The sequence below is a fragment of the Chrysemys picta genome, chromosome 1 (genome assembly GCF_011386835.1).
Source record: "Chrysemys picta bellii isolate R12L10 chromosome 1, ASM1138683v2, whole genome shotgun sequence".
Classification (NCBI taxonomy): Eukaryota; Metazoa; Chordata; order Testudines; family Emydidae; genus Chrysemys; species Chrysemys picta.
The window spans coordinates 196,810,574-196,828,530 of NC_088791.1; the positions used below are offsets into that span (position 1 = coordinate 196,810,574).

General features: G+C 40.3%; 1 protein-coding gene across 6 annotated transcripts in view; it reads right to left on the minus strand.

Moving 5' to 3' along the window:
* The window catches only part of DSCAM (DS cell adhesion molecule), a 614,601-nt gene that overhangs the window by 517,423 nt on the left and 79,221 nt on the right, over positions 1-17,957 (minus strand). For all 6 annotated transcript variants that reach the window (XR_010594753.1, XR_010594754.1, XR_006176627.2 and 3 more), the window contains exon 2: positions 2,782-3,099. Coding sequence is in view for 2 of the 6 variants with exons in the window: in XM_005304452.5 (XP_005304509.1) it covers positions 2,782-3,099 (318 nt within the window). In the remaining 4 variants the exon portion in view is untranslated. The remainder of the gene's footprint in view (positions 1-2,781; positions 3,100-17,957) is intronic.

The following is a 17,957-nucleotide window of genomic DNA, read 5'->3' on the forward strand; positions in this document are numbered from 1 at the left end:
AAGCCAAACAAATTTCAGCTCAACCATCCCTTTGAGCACCTCCACCATCCACAAAAATCCACAAGGTAACTGCTGGACAGGCTAAATTTTCTTCCAGGGATTTCCTAGGATGGATGCCAGGGATTCGTTGCCTCTCCTGACCAAACAGGAACTAGCTTTGTGTTAGGCTATTCCATTAGTCACATGTCTAGCTCTAAGAAATCCTCTGATTGGCTGGGAAGGAGGGCACTGCACCCACTTTATGCAGCACTAGGGGGGAGCAAAAGGCCATTCCAGCTTTCATCCTGCTTGCAGCAGGGTTTCTCTCTACCTGTGGTGGGGTAAGGCTTAGGCCCAGTCGTTGGTCCTTTCCTCAGGATACTGCATTTAATTACCAAATAGAGAGAGGTTTTATGTTGACTTATCGCTGCGTTCTCTTTTCTGCTGTGGCCAAGCCAGAATCATGTTCAGGCTTCCATATGATCCAGCATTTTGTGTCAGAACTTCTGGGGGACTGTGTAGTCTTTGCCAGAAGTTACATTTTGTCATCTCTTTGCTCTCTTCATAACATAATACGCAGAGGCTGCACTGGTAGCTGGGTTCCAAATAACCGTGTTTACTAACAATATACAAATATACAAGGCCTCGCTATCTGTACACACTGCTACTCTGGCAGGGTTCTGATGGCTCCTGCAATAAAAAATAGGGAGGCCCACTAGAGGGCTCCGAAACTATTTATGGGGATATCACCCAGTTCCTATACATTGCAAATACATTATCCAGTTTCTGTAGGGATCGCAGGGAGGGGTATATATCTCCCAGAATTGTGGGATTGGGCGTGTCCCTGAGACTGAATGATGGAGATAGCCTGGTATCTGGCTCAATGGCAGCTCTAATGCTCTTGATATTTGTTGGTGAGGAGGAGGGGGGATTTGTGATTCAAGCCCTGTATGCAGGCCCAGATGGGCTTGGCTGTTTATCTGGATGGATAACTGTTTTGACAGTGGGGAGAAAGGGTGGAATATGGCTGGGCAGAAGCTGAAGGCACACTTTGCAAAGGCTATAGTTATTCCCTTCTTTCCTTTGCTTATGCCATTGATGTTTGTTTATTAGCAAAATTGCTGTCTTTTGTGCCATAGACTATCCTTAGATTCTAAGGTGGTGTCTTGGTAATCCCACGAGCCACAGAGGGAACAGGAAAATGGCTTTCACATTCAAGTATCTATTTGCATAATTACTTCTTATATACACCTATATACCGGTACACGTTTGGGAGTACAATGGAGGTATGCACACATTTTCAGCTGCTTCATAGGTCCCTGCAGCTGCATGGACCTCATTGCTTGATCAGAGCCTTAGTTAGCAAGGTTTCAAGATACAGTCTTCTTTAGGCAGTCACATTAGTGTATTCACAAAAGAATAAGCAATGAATATTTGAGTCTTTAAACATCATTAGCATGCAAAATTTTATGAGGAAACCACCCAACAGTTTAGCGTTTCTGCTTAAAAGAAGCTCAAGGAAAGAACTGCAAGGAAGTAAAGACTGAGATGCATTGGCAAATCCACAGAAAAGTTAATATGGCATCTTCTCTCCCTAAAAAGATCAAATCTCTTGTCTACAGATTCAATAAACTCAAAAAAAAAGTATATTTTACACAGAAAATGAATGTATTTTTGTAGACTGTATGTTTTGGATATTGCATTTCATGAATTTCTTGGAGATGTCAGTTTTTCTTTGTACCTTCTAAATTATCACTTTGCATGTCTTTGAAGTCATATTTAGCATTGGTAAGACTAAAAGTCAGGAAATAGAAACTATTAACTGGCATAATGCACTTCACAATCTGGCTTTTCCTTGTTTGCAAACAGAGAATCATAAGAAGAGCTATAACCCCAAAGCGCCATATTTGTGCATGGTTTGCAATTTCTTTAATATAGCTACTGGATTGCAGATCCTCTAGGGGACAGATCCTCAGATGGTATAAATTATGCTGATTTAAGCTGGTGTAAACTGAAGTTACTGGTGCTTTTTGACAATTTCTATCACTGAGGAGCTGTCCCTAGAATTTTTTTTAATTAAAATTTTGATTAATTAAAATGTCTAGATACCAGGTTTCAGAATTCTGTGCACTAGTAGAATAGCGGTAATAGACTTGAGTCTAATTACATTTAAAATCAATTCTCTCTTTATAGAGGACACCCCTTTCTATTCAGTCAACTCAGAAAATAGTTGACAAACTGCTATGCCCACAATACAAAAAATCCTTTGCCTACTTTAAGTTAAACATAAAGCTATTCCTATATATTTACAATACCATTTTATTATTATATATCAATACACATGTTCATCTCTGTTGAGTCACAAAACCAGATCATAACTAAAGACAGGCAAAATAAGAGGAAGATTTCATTATGCAAAAATTTGATCTGTCAGCCATTTTCCAGCCCCCCCCCCCCCCAAAAAAAAACAAACAAACAAACAGTGCAGGGCGAGTCCCCATTTCCCCCATCCCCAACTCTTTGAAGAGTAAATAGATTCTGATGAATGGCTCATCTCTAACTGTTCAGCTGGGAATCTTGGCATCTTTCAGAAACTCATTTTATTGATGGACTTTTAACTTCTCTTTTATAAAAATAGGCTAAGCCAATATTGTTTCCGTTGATTTTATTAAGAACTCTAGGGATTGCTCTTCTAGACCCACAGTCTTTGCTCCAGTTCACAATGGCTACCACTTTTAGCCAGAAACACATGGTCTCCCCCCTTACCCAACTTGAAGTTATAACGTAAAGAACCATACTCACCGGCCTTAATGTGAACATCCTGACTTCTGATTTTCCCTGAAGGATTTTCAGCTGTGCAATAGTAAGTGTTATCATGGATTAAGTTATTAAAGCTTGAAGGAGGGAAGGGGAAAATTTGGAGAGTGCCATTGGGGTGGACGTGGCGGATCCCTGGGACATCATAGATCTCCTCGCCCGTTGCTAGGTACCATCTGAGTGTCACAGGAGGGATCCCTGCTGCAGGACAGGGCACCAGTGTCCCCGTGGTGCTAGCAAACACTACCTCTTGCAAAGATGCATTGACAAAATACAGGCTGGCATGTAGATCTTCACTGAAAACTGCAAGATAAAACAGACAAATGTGTATTTAACAGCTAAGAAAATATTACTGCACATATCACAATTTTACACCTACAACTTAGTAGTAGGATAGTGATGCTCAGGACTTTTCTGCTCCTTTAAGTAATTTCTTTTTGTAAAACACATACATCACAATCAATTTTGAACTGTTATGACAGTTGATGGAGGTAACTAGAGCAACTGGATCCGAATATAGGATAGGACAATTTGTTTCTGTGTTTGTCAGAATAAAACAACCAAAAAGCTATGGATCTCAAAACACAAAGCAAAAAGGAGTTACTCCCCAGCAAGATTACCATTAGTCTGGAAAGAAGCAAATTAAATCACCTTTCCCATTGTTGATCCAGTATTCTTGCTAAGACCAGTCAAATACTAGCAGTAATTTACTTCAGTGAAACTTTCAGTAACTACAATTTGCTGTCTGGCAAAGGCTGTTAGCATTTATAAACAGAATTTGCTTTTATGTATTTTTCATCTCTGAGGTATATCAAACAATGTAATGAGAAGAACCGAGCAACTAATGAAAACAAAAATCACAGTTTCTTAAAAAATAACAAGAAATGTGTAGAAAAAAAGTTATTTGACCAGCGCTAGTAAAAAGAGTTGGATATGTTTAGGAGAGAGACTGTTGAAGGCTAACATGTCAACTATAGTTTGCTCAGCAATAGCTCCCCCCTGGCCTTGGACAATAGATCTTGTTATACTGAGAGGGTAAATACTGGCCAGAACAGGAAGTTATCCCCCTATTCTTTTAAGAAGGAAAGCCAGGAGATCATTTACCTTTTACCCAGAAAGCCAGAAATAAGCAGAAGGAACCTCACTCTGTTTCATCCAAAGTATAAGACCTCTAATACAACAGCATCTCCCTACTGTTCTGTGTTTGAGAACATGGCAGTGGAAAGCTTTACTTCTACATTTCTAGAAACTGGGATTTTTTTTTTAACTGTACAACCATACCAGTGCATTATATATTTTTGCATTTAATATACATATAGTATTTACGCTAAAAACTAGCCAGTTCTACCTTAGACAAATAGGTAAGGTTGCATTATTATCTGCATTTGCACATCACTACAGCTTGAATTCTATAAACATTAAACTAAAGTTATCCAGGGTAACTGCCAAGTTTTAAAAAGGTATCTATTGTGTATCAGGCCAGATTAAACATCTGCCAGAGAGTTCAATACTAACCTTTATCTGCAAAATGTATTATCTTGTGTTGGGTATAAAGAACCCCTAGCAACCACAAAGCTAATCTTTACAGGGTGCTATCTACTTCTGCTGCTCAATCTTATGGTGGTTGGCTGTGTAAGAGGGAGGGTTTCCTTACTTCTCCTGCCCACTAAGGGGGTGGGTGATAAGGAAAGAATAAGTTGTTTCCTGATACCTCTTTGAAGACCATAATGGGTTGGAACAAGTGACCCTTCATGGTGACCCCCACAAAGAAAGATGAGGATTGGTCTGGTACCCCCAGAAGACCTCAATAGGAGAGATCCTCTAGACCCCTTAGGTATCAGGAAAAGCAGATTGTCCACCTAAAAGACAGCAAAGCTAAGTGGAGAGGGATTTCTGGGGAAATCTCAGGAGGCAGGTTGAAAGGATCTTGTAGGTTTACGAATCTGAATCTTCAAGCAGACTGACAGGGGATGGCTTACAGCCAGCCCAGGCAAACAGATATTACAGGTGCTGGTTCAGAGTAACACACATGAAACAGATCCTTCAAGGTTGGTTCAGCCATAGTTAAAACTTGATTTTTTTTTTTTTTTTAGTAAAGCAAACAGATATGAACTGAATACATACAGGAAGAAGATGGAGCCATTTCTATATAGTCAGATTTCTAATTATAGCCACATTTTAAAGTAGGGAATAAAACTGATTGTAACAGGATAGAGAATGAAAAAAAAAGTGGAAGTCACCATTGTTCATTTAACTATAAGAGCTATTCTCTATAATTAGAACTGAAATATTGTTTAACATATTTTAATATTCATCTCCAAAGAAGAGACACTCACAGTAATAAATATACTGTACAATCGCTAGCTCTTAATATGCTGTGCTGCATCTCAACAGATGGTCAGGTATAACCAGTAGGTTTTCTGATTTAGGATGAAGAGGTATATACAAATGGTCAGTGTCATAAAATAGAGAAGATTATCAGACATTAATTTTGGTGCCTTACATAGAGCCTAACTTTTCCATGCACAATTTAAATCAAAATGCTATGCAAGCGAACTGGATGCATACTAGATGCTATAATATACCTTTAAGAAAATATCACATATTCCAGTTGCATGGTATCTCCTATAGCAACTTTCAATACTCCTGACTAACTTTTCATCCATCTGCCTATAGAATAATGCTTCACTTTAAAGTAGCATCTAGTACATAGTCATCTTAATGGAAGCCACATGCACATATCAAAAAGAATCTCTGGAAAGTAATTGTAATGATATAATACACACACACAAATAGAAGATCCAGATGTATTTTGTTGCTGAGCACAATGGATAAGCTGTTTGGATGCATACTGCAGAAAAAAAAATCCAGAATGGGATAATGTGCAGTATCTTTCATTAAAAAGCTATCTCTACTATGCTTCATAGAAAAAAATAATTTGCTGAACCACAGAACAGATGAGGTACCAAAAATTAACTGAAACTGAGATAAGGGGGGAAATATAATTATATGTTGTTGTACCTTAAAATCTGTTAAATATTAAAATAGAAAATATGGGGGCTTAGTCAGGAGAGCAACAGTGAGACCATACCTGATGGCACTGGACAGAGGAGAAGGGGGTAACTGATGAAAGCAGTCAGGTTAAGGGTGAAAACAAAGAGATGAAAGCTTGAAATAGGAAAGAGTATGAATACAAGCAAAGGATAAGAAGATAAGACAGATGTTGGAATGAACCCATAAACTTTTCAGAAAACAAACTTCTTTATTTATTTATTTTAAAAACTGGATCTAAAGCTGATTTGAAGAAGTTTATCCACATTTCCCAGCATAGAGCCCAACATGCTATAAATACAAGTAAACACATTTAGGCCCTGCTCCTGCAAAGTGTTCTGTGTGGGCAGACCCCAGCACTCACAAAAGCATCCACTGAAGAGTTTCAGGAGGTCTGCCTATGTGGAGCAAGTTGCAGGGCCCTGGAGGTGATATGAATCCAGACTGGACTTTAACTTTCTCCCCTAAACCAAAACCTGTTTACAGGTTAGACTGGGTCTAATAGCCACACGTTTTGATAAGTATAGTCCAGTAATTATCCTATCTCCCAGCCTGAAAGCCACTGGCTTCCCACAGCTCTCTAATGAATCATGAGTCCCATGTCCTTACATGTACTCTGTATTTGAAGGTCTTATGACAAGGCCAGCCAGTCTAATAATTGTTCTGCTTGATCCATATTGCTGGTGTCTATGGGTGTCTCTTGCTCCAGAGCTCACACCATACTAGGTGGGACACAATAGGGGCTGCTATAACTGCTGATTATACAGTGGAACCAAAGGCAAAAGAAAGATGAGGTCATTCAGTGTCTGCAGGGGGAGTCATAGTAACTGTGAGAGAGCGCTAGACATAGGAATTACCATAGCGATTCAGGCCAGTGGAGAGGTCCATCTAGTTGTAGTATAACATCCTGTCTCCAACAGTGATCAGTACCAGATGTGTTGGGGAAGATGAAAGAAACCCTGCAGGGAGCAGTTCTGGGATAATATGCACCAGGTAAAGTTTCCCCTTAACACTTGTTAATTATTGGTTTATGTTCTGAATCATGGTGATATAGATCCATCCCCTCCACAACTGCTCATTACATTTTTTTATTCTTGCTATGACCCCTCAAATATTCATGTTATCCATATATTGTCCAACCCCTTTTTGAATCCTATTATTGTCCAACTCCATGAAACTCATTGCCACATAATTTAATTGAGGCTAACTGAGTTGTATATTTCCTTTTATCAGTTTTAAAGATGCTGTCTTTCATGTTCCACTGAATACACTAAAATTTCTTTGTTTTTATGTTCTTGTCTATTTGCTCTTCAAATTCCATTCTAACTCTCATAGTTTCTTCTACAATAGATGAATTGTAGTCCTAATTTCCTTCCACTGTAAAATAACGAAGAGGCAAGTGAGTGGTCTAGAGCCTATATAAAAATACTGCTGGGAGGGAGGAACAGATGCCTAGAGCCGTGAGCCCACAGCATGTTTCTAAGGATGGAGAAAGTTCTGTGGGTCATTGTAAAATCATGAAAAAGAAAGGAGAGTAAACAAGAAATTGAAGAGGGAGCCTGAAAACATTTGGACAAGTATTCAACCTTCTACACATTATTTTAACTGCATTTCATGAGATTTGACCATTGCAGGTTTGTGTAGAGAGTAACACTCCTTTGTCAGTTTGGGTAAGGAGTCATACAACACATTCTTCAACTAATTTAGCATTGGAATGTAAAAGGAAATTACAACAATCAAAATATCAGAAGTAGATAAGCAACAGTTCTAGTAATAGTTGAATTTCAATATTTATAAATGACAGACTATATATACACAAATATTTAAATAGTACAATTTCTGTGTGCATCAAATTTGTAAAGCTATTGAAATCTAATACTAGTTCTATTGAAAAAATATTTCATTACTCAGTTAGTGATTATTTATCAGCATATAATGTATGTTACCTTCATTTTATACATTAAGGGCCAAATCCTATCCTTACGCTTGATTATGTAAGGAAGAATTCAGACCTAAATTAATAAAACTTTTTAAAACACAAAAATATTTTCCCATTTTCCCTTTGATGAATCCAATCTGGCATTAAATATTTATTCAGACATCATAAGACATATGAATCAAGGACAAGTTCAGAGGTAAAGAGGGCCCCATGTATCATATTTTATCATAAAATAAAGTCAGTGTAGAGTAGATAAGTGATGTAATTAAACCCTTTGTGCTGTTCTGCACTGCAGCAGATGTGTGGCAGCAGAATTTGAAGCAATGGTGCAGTAGAACATCAGGTGCATAGAGTAACTCTGGACATATATGGTAGAGCTGGTCAAAAGGTAGAATTTCCATTTTGTGGGAAAATCCAAAATTCTGAAAGCATTTCAATTCTTTCAGAACAAAAAGCTGTTTAGAAATAATTGAAAAGTTTGTTTAGAAAATTTCTAAAGAAAATTGACTTCCTGAGAGCCCATGGTCTGAGGCTTTTGGCTCAGGCTTGACTCCCAGGACTTCTTGGCTCTCGGCTCCCCATCAGTTCAGTAGGGCTGACAGGGAGGTGGAAGCACAGGAGCCATTGGAGCCACAGCTAAGCCAGGACCCTCAGAGCTTGGAAGCTAGGGTTCCTAAACTCAGTCCCACAGTAGGGCTCCCAGAAGCCTTAAGGAGCCTGGAAGCCTTAAGACCTCCTGGGGTTTCTAGGTTTCCTGCCTCGGAGCTGGAACCTGCCACCTGGCAGCCCCAAATCAAGCCCCATTAGAGCTGGGGCTCCAAAGGTTTCCATGGCTTAGTGGGGCTGCTCTACAGCCACAGACCCTGGACACCTGGGGGCCCCAGCAGTCTACCAAGTGAGCTGGCAGGAAGCCACATGTCTGGTGCGGGTTCCATCAGAACCCTTCCCATGGGTCATCAGAAGTTTGTCAAACCCAGAAAATTTCTGAGAAACACTTCAGATTCAATGAATTGGCATTTTCCAGCTAAACCTCATTTCTTCAGAAAATTCCAGACCAGAGCTAGAAATTAGTTTATTGGTCAGCAATCAAATATTTGACTTTATTTAAACTGGTTCAATCACACAGTGTGCCTATCTTTAAAGTTTCAGCACCCCTGACAGTTAAGCATAAGTCCCATGAACAAAGGCAAGCTAGCAACAAACCCCCAAAGTGTAAGTAAGGAATAGCAAACTGTACAGTGCAGAATAAAACAAAACCTCACCCTCAGTGGATATCAGTCCTCAAACAGCACTCCCTTCTCAGGATGTCCCCTTGCACTGCTGAGCCAGGTAGCCCACTCAGCAGATTGGGGCGCTTTTGTTTCAAGTGTGGGAGAACATTCCAGAAGAGAGGAACACTCTGCCAGCAATCACCTTTGTGATTTTCACCAACTAGGGAGGCCTGGTTTGAGCATCTCTGCAGACCAACTATGGCAGGTATTGACACAGGATGAGAAGCAGTTTCTGAAGTATTTAGGGGTCTAAGGCCACTTAGGGTTTTATTGGTCAAAACCCAGCACCCTTAACTCCACCCAGAAAGCCTTCAGACAGCAAGTGTAGATTCTGGAGCACTGATTGTATAGGGTGTAGTGCAGGGGTGGGCAAACGTTTTGGCCCAAGGGCCACATCAGGGTTACAAAACTGTATGGAGGGCCGGGTAGGGAAGGCTGTGCCTCCCCAAACAGCCTGGCCCCCGCCCCCTATCCAATCCCTCCCACTTCCTGCCCCCTGACTGCCCCCCCTCAGAATCCCCCAACTCATCCAACGCCCCTGCTCCTTGTCCCCTGACCGCCCCCTCCTGGGACCCCTAGCCCCTTATCCAACCCCCCTGGGACTGCAACCCCATCTAAAGCCCCCTGCTCCCTGACTGCCCCGACCCCTATCCACACCTCCGCCCACTGACAGGCCCCCTGGGACTCCCATGCTTACCCAACCCTTCTGCTCCCTGTTCCCTGACTGCCCCCCGGAACCCTCTGCCCCTTAATCCAACCCCCCCGCTCTCCACCCCTTTACCATGCCACCCAGAGCAGTATGTCTGGCAGCTGCACCGCATGGCCAGAGCCAGCCACACCACCACACTGCCCTTCAGGAGTGCGCAGCCCCACTGCCCAGAGCACTGCCCGCGCAACGGTGTAGCTGCGGGAAAAGGGGAACAACGGGGGAGGGGCCGGGAGCTAGCCTCCCTGGCCAGGAGCACAAGGGCTGGGCAGGATGGTCCCGCAGGCCAGATGTGGCCTATGGGATGTAGTTTGCCCATCTCTGGTGTAGTGCATCACTAATTAAGTAGGCAGCCCCCACTCCGTACTAAATTTAGTTTCCAAATAGATTGATGGGGTCTAATCCTATATATCGAGTGCAACGTTGTTAAAGGTGGTGGGCATAACAGCTGCCCTCCATTCAGGCTAAAAGGGGGAACAATTATATGCCCTTTTGTTTAGCGACAAGTGAAGCAATAGGAGCCACCAGCCAAAATTAAGGTCACAGTGCATGTAAGGTCACTCAGAAATCTAAACTATGTGCATGGAGGAATTTCACTACAGGTGAACGCAAATGCAGGGGACTGATTGATTTGCGAAAAGAAGCCTCAGACACAGCCGGACAAGCACTTGTAGTGTGACCTTGAGAAAAAGCTAAGAGTGAGTGCTTTGGGTTAAAGTGCTGACTGAGAGAGGCTTGCAGTTGTGAGTTAAGAAGTCATCTGCTATTTTTGCTTTGTTCTGGGAAACAGGACTGGGTGTATATTCTTTGTAAATAAACAAGATTGCAGCAAAGAAATACCTGACTCCAGCATCAATTTGTCTTCCTGTTGGAAACAACCTGCAGGACCCTGAATTTTGGCTAAGTGCTTGGGCCAAGAAGAGTACAAATATATAGGGATTACATTGAAATAATCTATACCTATTCCAATTCCGCACCCCAGCACCTGCACAAAAATCCCTTCATTTTTAATATTTAAGATGCACAAAACTTAAATTATTAAAATTTAAGCTGGACAAAAGAAATAGTTTAATCATAGAGAAGACTCAGAAGAAATACTCACTTTCCTTAAAAACTGGCAAAGAAAAGAGAACGTTACTGGCATTAAAAGAAGTGGCACCCAGAGCAATAGCTAGAAATTGGGTGGCCATGAGAGTTTACAACAGAGCTAGACCTGGGCAAACAACTGATTTTTGGTTCATTGGCAGTTAAACAAAGTTAGTTTGGTTTCCTAATATTAAAAAATTTCAGCAAATCAAAAAAGTTGACAAAAATTTCATTTTAGATGAACAAAACGTTAAGTCTCTGGGCATTTTTAAAATAAAAGCAAGGGAAATGAAGGAAGGGATAGATTCACAAATTGTGTGGGGAGTGGGATCTCCCTTACAGCCTTCAGCCCAATGGCTAGAGCGATCACCTGGGATATGGGAGACCTACATTCAATCTCCCCTCCTTCCTGCCTGATGTGGAGCAGGAATTTAAACTTGGATCCCCCATATTGCAGGAGTGTGTCCTAACCACTGAGCTAGGGGGTACATCACTCTCAGTGTCTCTGATTGAAGCTGTTGTAATTTGTAACAATATTTGAATAGTCATCGGGCCAGAGAGAGTAAGCGATACTGACTCTACAGTCTGGTGGTTAGGGCACTCACTTGATAGGGGAAGACTCAAATTCATATCCCTGGGTCAATGACTAATTTATACACAGTAAATGGCACTGTTTTAAGACTACTATGGAAAGGAAAGAGAAAGTTGCAGAGATCTCCTTTTGTCCATTGTAAGAATTTTTCAAGGCGCTTGGATATCACTGTAGTGGACATAGTATACAAGAAAGATAGATTAGGTAAACAAGTCTAAATGTAGTCAAACATTCCTTCCTCTCCCCAAAAACACTACCCACACCTTGGTAAAAAAAAAAAAAAAAAATTGAATGGACAAGTAAAAATAATCATGATTACCAGGACTATTCAAAGAGACTTAATAGAGTAGCTTCAGCCAGAAGAAGGAAGTCAGAGAAGCATGGTATAGTATACACTGGCTGTGGTCATGTCTCCCTCTAGTGACTTGCCCCAGTGACCAGCGAATGTGGAATTGCAATAGATATTAAATATTTGTATTAGAGGAAGAAGAAAATGAATGAATGAATGAAGGCCAAATTCTGACCTTAGAAGCATACACAGCTCCTTTTAAGTCAGCGGGAATTGGATTTATACCTGAGGGAAGAATTTGGTCCTCTGTATTTGGGGGTGAGAAGGTAAATGGGGATCATACAAAGAACAAAACTAGGACAGAAATAAGGCAGACACTCAGGAATGTTGAGGAAAGTAGGGGAAAAGAAAAATGGCATTGAATGACAGCAAGTTAGAAGTGGGACCTCAAAGAGCTCTCTGAATGGCACTAAGAGAATGAAGGAAAGATTGGGTGCATTGAAGCATAATAATGAGAGATAAGGAGAGTGATAAATCAACACAAAATATTTCAAATACAGAAAACAAAAAATGAAGTCAATTGCACAAACAATCATGAGATTAAAAATATATAATTAACAATGAACCGACAATGTGGATATTAAAATAGTACATCAATATATAAATTAATATGGAAGCACCAATAAAACCAATACCCTATAGAACAACAATTTTAAGTCTAACTGGAAGCAAAGCAAGAGATGAACAGAAAAAAACATTTACTTGCTACAAGCCACTTCAATCTCCTTGCCCAACGCTGCTTTCTTGTAAGAATTCAAAGAAGACAAAATAAGGTTCTCTTTCCCCAAAACAAAACTTTCAGAATTTGTTTTAATCAGACAGGTAAATAGCTAGTTTTACTAGAGGAAAGGATTTACTAAATACTTCCTATCTTCTGGCAAAAAACACTAACTCATCCCCTGCTCTCAGTAACAGAACAAGTTTCTCCAATCTCTCCATAAGTGGCTCTGAATGGTTTTCCTGAACAAAACATAATTAAATAGTGTTGGTCAAATATTTTTCAACTAAACATATTTTTGTCCGAAAGTGCCAATATGTCAAAATTTAAACTTTTCGTTGGGTTGGTTTTCACAAATTTTTCAACTTGAAACAAATTGAGAAAAAGTTTCAAAGTTTTGACTGTTCAGAAATTTAAGGTAGCTGAAATAAAAAAAAAAATAATAAAGTGGTTGAAATTGAAACAAAATGTTTAGAGTGACCCAAATACAAAATTTGGGGGATTTTTGGTTTGTGGAAATTTGAGATTTCAATTTTTCAAGCCCAATTTGGGAAAGAAATTTTTCAGTATCTTGAAAAATTTTGCAAGTAAAAGCAGGCAAAAGCTGGGAAAAGCTATTTTCTGCCCAGCTTTACCAGTAAGTTCTGTTCTCCGGGAACTCATACCAATTTACACAGATTAAACTAACTGAAATACCATGAATCAGAAACTTTAACCATGAAGAGTTAAATATAAAAAAGGAGCCAGATAAACATCGACTTCATCTCCCTCTTTCTGTAGCATTGTTTTATACAGTATTTTTTTCCAGTCCATTTTCAATAGTGTGTTTACTTGTCCTGAACCTTAAAAGAAGAACTACAGCCTGGCTACCTCCAGGTATCCTATAAAGGATACTGATTACATACTTCCCTTATTTCCCTATCTTGTTATATCAGAAGCTAGGACTAGTAATATGGCTGCTATTTTGGACTACATATCCCAGCCTGCCCTGCTCTTCAAGTTCTGAGAAGGAAACTGGTAGAATCCACCAGGACCTCTCATCATTGTGGTGGAGAGTGGAGTTTCAGCCCATCCTATCCATGGGACTCCAAACGAGGGCTGTAAAGCCAGCATCAGCAGCTTCAGCTTCTCAATGAAATCCAGACGACTTCTCTCTCGGTGACAGTGTCCCCTAATGCCACAGGCAAACCTGGATTGGAGTAATACTAGGCCAAGAGGTTTTCCCTTAAATTTCAAAGGGTCTGTACACCCAGTTACAGTCTGTAAATTCCATTAATATGCTACTTGCTTCCTCTTTCAGGTCATGATACAGATCCAGAACAAGTCAGCTACCAACTCGAATCCCTTTTGTACCTAATACGCACCTCTCCGCCATCTTGATACACTATATCATCAGAGGGTAATGAGGGGAGAGTTGTAAGATTTAATCATGATAATGGATTAAGTTGTCGGGGCAATTTTCTAGAGAGAATCCACATGTATTGGTGTTATGACTGTTTGCCCATTCGCCATTATGACTTATTCCCTGTATAGTGCTAGTATGATAGATATTAAGTTTGTTTTATGTCAAATTCCATACTGAAATTAGATGTTTATTGCTTTAATGTTCTGGCACAGTGTCAGTTAGTGAACTGCACCTGTCATAATTTACATTTATTGTACAAGAAAATTCTAGTTATTCTCCGGCATCACTGTAGCACCCAAATACTTTAAATATTCAGAGTCAGTTTACAGTCTAATAAAAGTACAATTCAAATACAAAGCAATTCTTGGCCGTACTATTCCACGAAATTCAAGCAGTCCTGTAGTGCATTACTATTGCAGTAACGTGCAATGGAATGATCAAGGGGCAATATGGAACACAATATGTGCAAATAAGTTTTGTTAGCTTACATATTGTTTTAATATGTCTTATGTAACCGGTGCCTCTCAAAAAAACAAACAATTTCTTTCCATGGAATACATTCCATAGTTGTAAAACTACTTCCCATGTAGTGTATTCTGTAATGTTAGTCAGGCTATTAGTATTTTCGGGCTGAGAAGTATAAAATTACAGTGTGTCCAAAAGGAACAAAACCAGACTGTGCATTTCCAAATTGCTACTCTTATTCCATGTGCCTACTCTCAATTTATTATTCCAAGGGTGTATTCATCCGAAGCAGCCTCAAAACCTCTAATGAGGATAATTAAGTAGGCAATTGTTTTTTCCATAGATAAAGATTACTACAAGTCAACAAAAAGCACACATTTTTACATTGCCAGTCTCACAGGATAGCATTTTATATTAAAATCAAAGCAGGCTTCCTCAATTAAAATAAAAGGTCCTCAGGTCAAACCATAAAATAAAAAGTGGAACCCACAAATGAGTTGCATCTCTGGAAGTGTGAAAAGTGGGGTTGTTTGGTATAGTGCATGGCAGGGACATGAACACAGATACTAAATGACAAATACCATGGGTGAAAGGCACGGAAACCTCTAATTAGTTAGGAAGGTATCATTTGTTTGTGGTATAAATGCATGCCTTCAATTTTGTGTCCAGTAATGTCTTGACTGATAGAAATGCATGTAGGACAGATACTTCATTGCTTATTCATTTTGTAATTGAACAGTTAATGTTTTAAGCTGTGCGATAGCAGTATAATTTTTTGGGGGGGAGAGGGGGATTGGTCATTTCCTTTTTAAAATACAAAAGAAGTTTTAATAGGACACTTGACTTTTATTTGTTAGCTTGTTTTCCAATGCGCTATTCTTGCCTCTTGCAGTGGAAAGCTCAGGTGAGGCCTATTTGTTATTTTAGGGTAAGACTAAAGAAATGAGCGGACTTCAAGAAAGTGGTTTGACGGTCATGAATAATCACTCAGAGGCAAGAGAATAGTCCAAAAGGTACTTTGTGTCTCCCCCAGAAGATTTAAAAGTGATAGAGAGGAGGAAGAGGAACATCTACGGAGCAGCACTCTTTGGCCTAGTCAAACAAATAAAAATATTAGTTAGCCCCTTTTAATTTTGAATTACAAAATGATCTCAATTTCTCAAACATTAATTATTTCTATGTATTTGCTGACTTGAGTTTTCAGCCTCTGAATTGCCTGTGAACTGCTTCAGTTTAAATATTCCTTGTTCGTGGTGTGCAATTAGACATCTACATAAGAAGATAAGAACGGCCATACTGGGTCAGACCAAAGGTCCACTAGCCCAGTATCCTGTCTTCTGACAGTGGCCAATGCCAGGTTCTTCAGAGGGAATGAACAGAGCAGGTAATCGCCAAGTGATCCATTCCTTGTTGTCCATTCTCTGGCAAACAGAGACTAGGGATACCATCCCTGCCCATCCTGGCTAGTAACCATTGATGGATCTATCCTCTGTGAATAGGGCCCTACCAAATTCCTGCTCCATTTTGGTCAATTTCACGGTCAGAGGATTTAAAAAATTGTAAATTTCATTATTTCAGATATTTAAATCTGAAATGTCGTGGTGTTATAACTGTAGGAGTCCTGATCCAAAAAGGAGTTGAGGGGAGGGGGGTCACAAAGTAATTGTAGGGGGGGGGGTAGTACTGCTACCCTTACTTCTGTGGCGCTGCTGTCAGAGCTGGGCAGCCGCAGAGTGGCAGCTGCTGGCTGGGAGACCAGCTCTGAAGGCAGAGCCGCCGCCAGCTGCAGCGCAGAAGTAATGGCATGGTACGGTATTGCCACATTTACTTCTGCGCTGCTGCTGGCAGGACACTGCCTTCAGAGCTGGGCTCCCGGCCAGCAGCTGCCACTCTGCGGCCACGCAGCTCTGAAGGCAGCACAGAAGTAAGCGTGGCAATACTGCAACCCCCCTCAAATAACCTTGCGACCCCCCTGCAACTCCCTTTTGGGTCAGGACCCCCAGTTTGAGAAACGCTGGTCACCCCCATGAAATCTGCATAGTACAGGGTAAAAGCACACAAAAGACCAGATTTCACAATCCGTTACATGTTTTTCATGGCCATGAATTTGGTAGGGCCCTATCCATTAACTTATCTAGTTCTTTTTTTAACCCTATTATAGTCTTGGCCTTCACAACATCCTCTGGCAAAGAGTTCCACAGGTTGACTGTGCATTGTGTGGTTTTTGTTTTTTTGACTGCTGCTGCACATTGAGTGGATGTTTTCAGAGAACTATCCACGACGACTCCTGATCTCTTTCTTGAGTGGTAACAGCTAATTTAGACCCCACCATTTTATATATATATATAGGTGGGATGATGTTTTTCAATGTGCATTACTTTGCATTTATCAACACTGAATTTCATCTGACATTTTGTTGGCCAGTCACCCAGTTTTATGAGCTCCTTTTGAAACTCTTTGCAGTCTGCTTTGGACTTAACTTTCTTGAGTTAGAAACAGGAAGTTGTTTCTGCATCCTGATTGGATGACAAACTCTTACAATTATATCATAACAAGTGAAGGGTAATGTAATTCCAATACTAAGCTAAAGTTGATTAAACTTTCAGGATTCAAAAATGCACAGCAGTTTTCCAATATTCAAAAATCAATATTATGATGCCATTAATTTGAGGGAAAAAATGGGAATTGGTTTAAAATATTGGACCAGTTGTAATGATTAGTCAGGTTTACACTAATTTGCTGTATACTCTCTTTCTGCATATACCTGGAGGCTAAGTCATTGGTCCTACCTTAATGTAACCAGTGGATACAGACATTTCCCTATGTGTCAAGATCAGTTCAATATTACCCCAAACCTTATGTAGTTCTATTATACCCTCTTGTTGTTTTTAGAGATTATATGACTTTTAAAAAGGATACACAAGATCTTTTTCTCGGAGTAGATCCTATCCCTGCGAGGGAAATATTTCAACAAAAGAAACTAGGAGAGAAGAATGGCAGGGAGGGTAAGTTTGGATCTGCATGCCTCCTCCACCCCCACCACCAGCCCCCCGCACGCACACACAAACACCAGACTACATCACTTTTAGGTGCAGGGCCATAGTTCCCTTCCCCACAGCCACTTTGAACCACAGACACCTCAGCAATTCTTCATCTCCTGCTGCCTCTTTTGAAGTCTCTTCCATTTGCCTAAAGGAGAGACTTCACTGGGGTCTGAGGAAACTGGAGCAGAAATAGCTTGTTTTTATGGGCATAAGATATTTATAAATGTTCTGCTGCAACAAAGATGAGGGAGATATCGGTTAGAAAAAATGGGGCATGAGCTGGAGGTAAGGTGAGAGGTGATAAGTAGGAAACAAAATTAAATAAGCATTATTTAATCTCACTATTACAGGGGTGAATTGCCCCTCCCCAAGAAGTCTTATTAATGTCTAAATTTTCCCCAGCTGATAACAATACCCCAACACCACCAAGATGTCTGAAGCATCACTAAGCTAACCCAAGATTTCATCTGGTACCTTGTTCTTCATGACTCCTTCCTACACTTTGTCTTCCCCTCATCTACCATGTCTCTACTCA